General features: G+C 56.6%; 1 protein-coding gene across 1 annotated transcript in view; it reads right to left on the reverse strand.

Moving 5' to 3' along the window:
* Positions 1-1,044: 1,044 nt before the first annotated feature.
* Positions 1,045-3,516, reverse strand: part of LOC112119564 (hydrocephalus-inducing protein homolog) — a 360,821-nt gene continuing 358,349 nt past the window's right edge. Inside the window, 3 exon segments of the mRNA XM_029912025.1 lie at positions 1,045-1,107; positions 1,991-2,221; positions 2,556-2,706. Of these exon segments, the coding sequence (XP_029767885.1) occupies positions 1,045-1,107; positions 1,991-2,221; positions 2,556-2,706 (445 nt within the window).

Raw genomic sequence — 3,516 nt, forward strand, 5'->3', positions numbered from 1 at the left:
CACTTGTGTGCTGCATCATGAACAGTCAACAGCGGTTGTAACATGCAGCGCCCTTGCAACCCAATCAGTGCTCACTTGTGTAACACCAACAGACGCTGGTTGTCGGCAGGTGGAATCGAACCTGGGACCTCTGGAGCTTAATAAATGAGCCTCTACTGCATAAAAGCCATATGGCCCTTAGCAAAGGCTGTACAGCAGACTCATTAATCTCTCCCAGTGGTCTCAGTACCATTAGCTGGGACAGAACACCACAGCCAGGTGGTGTGTGGGTTACACTTGCTCAGCGCATTTATCATCTACAGCACCATGGGTTTACATGGTGGGGATGGGGTATGAATTCATTAATCAATGATCATTATTTATCAATTCATAAGACGAAATGTACCCCAGACAGGGGGACAGAAAGCGAATAAAGTTTGGAACTAACAAAGTTGTTTCATTGTTCTGATCACTCTGCTTGCGTGTTACATCTCTTCCCCCCATCCACCCTAGCCTGGCTTGTCCATTTGGCTTGTCAGCATTTTGGGACAGGGATTATCTCGGATAAGTCTGTACAGGCTAAGCCACAAGGGTGCGTGTCTCTAGGAATTACTGGAACATCGATATAAATAATGACATTTCTGATTTCTCAAGCGCAGATCCTTGGGGTGGGGGATGCATTGACGAAGGGGTGGAGAGCTGTGGCAAACCCCTGTAAAGCAGGAGGGAGGAGGATGCCTGTGCCAGTCCATGTCTGTATGTTTGTTAATTAACCATTCAGTGTGTCCTTCCTGCTTTGTGGAGAATCTGCCGCAGGGAAAAGGAAAAGCTCCCCGCTGGCCCGCAGACAAAGCGGCAATATTTTCCAAAATAAAGCTGTATTCTTCATCCAACTTTTGTGTCCTTTTGTTCTTTGGGCCAGGGGAGCTGGGGTGGAGAAGGAGATTGGTAGAGCAGAGAGCAGCTCAGCCCCACTTCAGCTGCTCTCGGCCTACCCAGAACAAGGGTGCGGGGAGCTGGGGTGTTTAGCGCAGCTAAGGCCTGGACAGGGGACAGAGATGATGCTTAGAAGGGCAGGCAGAAGCCTCGTGGGATTGCACTTGGAGTTAGCACAGTGACAGCACTGCCCTGGAGGGGATTGGCACAGGGGTGAATGACTCAGTAGCTGGCCTTGCAAACAGCCAGTGCAATCACATCAGTGGTGGGAAGGCCTGTGGGCTTGTTGGCAGCAACTCTGCATGTGGTCGTGTGATGTGTTACAGGCATACTAGCAGTGCATGGCAGATTCCTGCAGGGCAGTGTAATTCTCTGTAGGGATACTCCGCACATCCGCACTCCCCCCACCTCTCTGATTTGCTTACCCTCCCCATCTTCTCATTCCCATGTGACCTTTTGGGGACTGCAGCCGCTGAGGATCAGGTGGGGTCTGTTACCATTGGAAACCAGCCCCATAGTGCACACACAGCTCAGGCTAACACCTGGGCCAGGAGCACTTGCATAGGCGCCGACTCCGTGGGTGTTCTGGGCCTGGAGCACCCACCGGCAGCTCCCCGTGGCCCCGCCCCGCCCCCCTGCTCCAGCTCACCTCCACCTTCTCTGCGAGCGCACTGACGTGTCCTGCTTCTCCCCCTTCCCTCCCAGCGCTTGCACCACGAAACAGCTGATTCGCGGGGCAGGGAGGGAGGGGGGAGGAGGGGGAACGCGGCGTGCTGGGGAAAGAGGCGGGGCTGGGGCGGGGATTTGGGGAAGGGATCCAATAGGGGCAGGGAGGGGGCGGAGTTAGGGCAGGGACTTTGGGATGGGGTTGGAATGGGGGCGGGGCCAGGGGCAGGGATGGGGTGGAGTCAGGGCGGGGCCAGGGGCAGGGGGGCCCGGGCACCCATCGGTGCCAGAGAAAGTTGGCGCCTATGAGCACTTGGGCTGTTGACATTCTAGAAGGTCACAGCAATTGCGCTACTGCAGAGGGAGGAGAGCGGGGGAAGCAGGTTTGCTGTGCAAGGCTTTGTCCTACCTCGGACTGGGCGGGCACAATGAACTGCGGCGGGAGGTTGACATCGGGCACTTTGCAGTCTGTAGTGAACGTCACCGGGAAGACGAGGGGGTTCTCCACCTTGACGGAGGAGGACGTGCTCTGCCGAACAGGGGTAACCATCTCGATGGTGCTGACCGGACCAGAAGGGATGGCCTTGAACGTGACCAGGTAGAACACGTACTCCTGTGTCGCCTCATTGCGAAAGGTCACCTGAAATCAAGTACAAAAGAGGTAACAGTCAGACCTAGGGGAGCTGGGAGCTCCCTCTGGACCGGGGGCTAGTTCCGGTCACAGGAGAAATGAACTCATCTTGGACTCTTCCCACCTGCCTCCTACGCACACCTGGCAGAGAACAGGTGCCCTGCTCAGCTTCCAGGAGAGCTTCACTTTAGATGTCCAACTACCAGAACAGTCACCTCATTCTGGGCACCCAAAAGTTTCAATATTTTGGTTTAAAATCCTAGAGACACCCACCCTCATCCCCACACACGACCAGCAAGCAACCCTTCCTTTGCAGAGCCACAGGGCCTGGGAGCGGATCTACCTTGGCACTGAATAGCCCTTCCTTGTAGGAGAAGAAGGTGAGCTTATAGTCCTTCTTGGAGGAGGCAGGCACTTCCGTGTAGTCCAGCCCCTTCAGCATGGTGGTGATGTCCAGCTTTTCTGGTTTGATCACATCCACTATCACATGGAATCTGGGGAGAGACAAACAAGAGAAAGGTCAAAAGGCCTCATTTCCACTGCAAACAGCCAGACATCCGCCAGGTAGCAAACATTTACGCAGGCTGTCCAACTGGTGCAGCTAGAGTATGTCTACACTGTAGTAGGGACACGGGCTCTGACACATGTCTACGCCCTGCCCTAACACCCACAAAGCCCTTTGACATGCACCCGCACCCCTCACAACACGGGCTGACTGGCTCGTCCCAGGGTAGAGGTGTGAGGCCACGGTCCGCTATAGTGTCATGCCTGCCCACTTCGCTGAGGCTATTCTAGCCAGGCTTGTGTTTGGATAGTCCACCAAAGCTATCCCACAATTCCTGGGCCCTGCACAGTCTGGTCCTTCTGCTCCTCAATAGTTGGTCCAACATGTGCTTTGTGGTTCCAAACCATGTGACCAGGGCCGGCTTGAGGGAAAATGGCACCCTGGGCGAACTTGCATTTTGGTGCCCCTGGCCCCCCTGCCCCGGGGCCCCCCCCCTTCCCCCCGCCCCCCCCGGGGTCCCCCCCCCCCCCCCCCCCCCCCCCCTGCACTGTGCCCGTTTGCCCCTAATGCCTGTTCCCCCTCCTGCACCCCTAATCCCTACACCCATTCTCTGCCCCCTCCTGCACCCCAATACCTGGCCCCTCCTGTGCTCCTAACCCCTGCCCTCCTCCTGCACCCCAACAGCTGCAACCTCCTGCACCCCAACCTCTGCCCTCTCCTGCACCCGAACACCTTCCCCCTCCTGTGCCCCTACCCCTGCCCTCCTCCTGTACCCCAACACCTGCACCCTCCTGAGCCC

The sequence above is a fragment of the Terrapene carolina genome, unplaced genomic scaffold, assembly GCF_002925995.2.
Source record: "Terrapene carolina triunguis isolate 2854851 unplaced genomic scaffold, T_m_triunguis-2.0 Scaffold165, whole genome shotgun sequence".
Classification (NCBI taxonomy): Eukaryota; Metazoa; Chordata; order Testudines; family Emydidae; genus Terrapene; species Terrapene triunguis.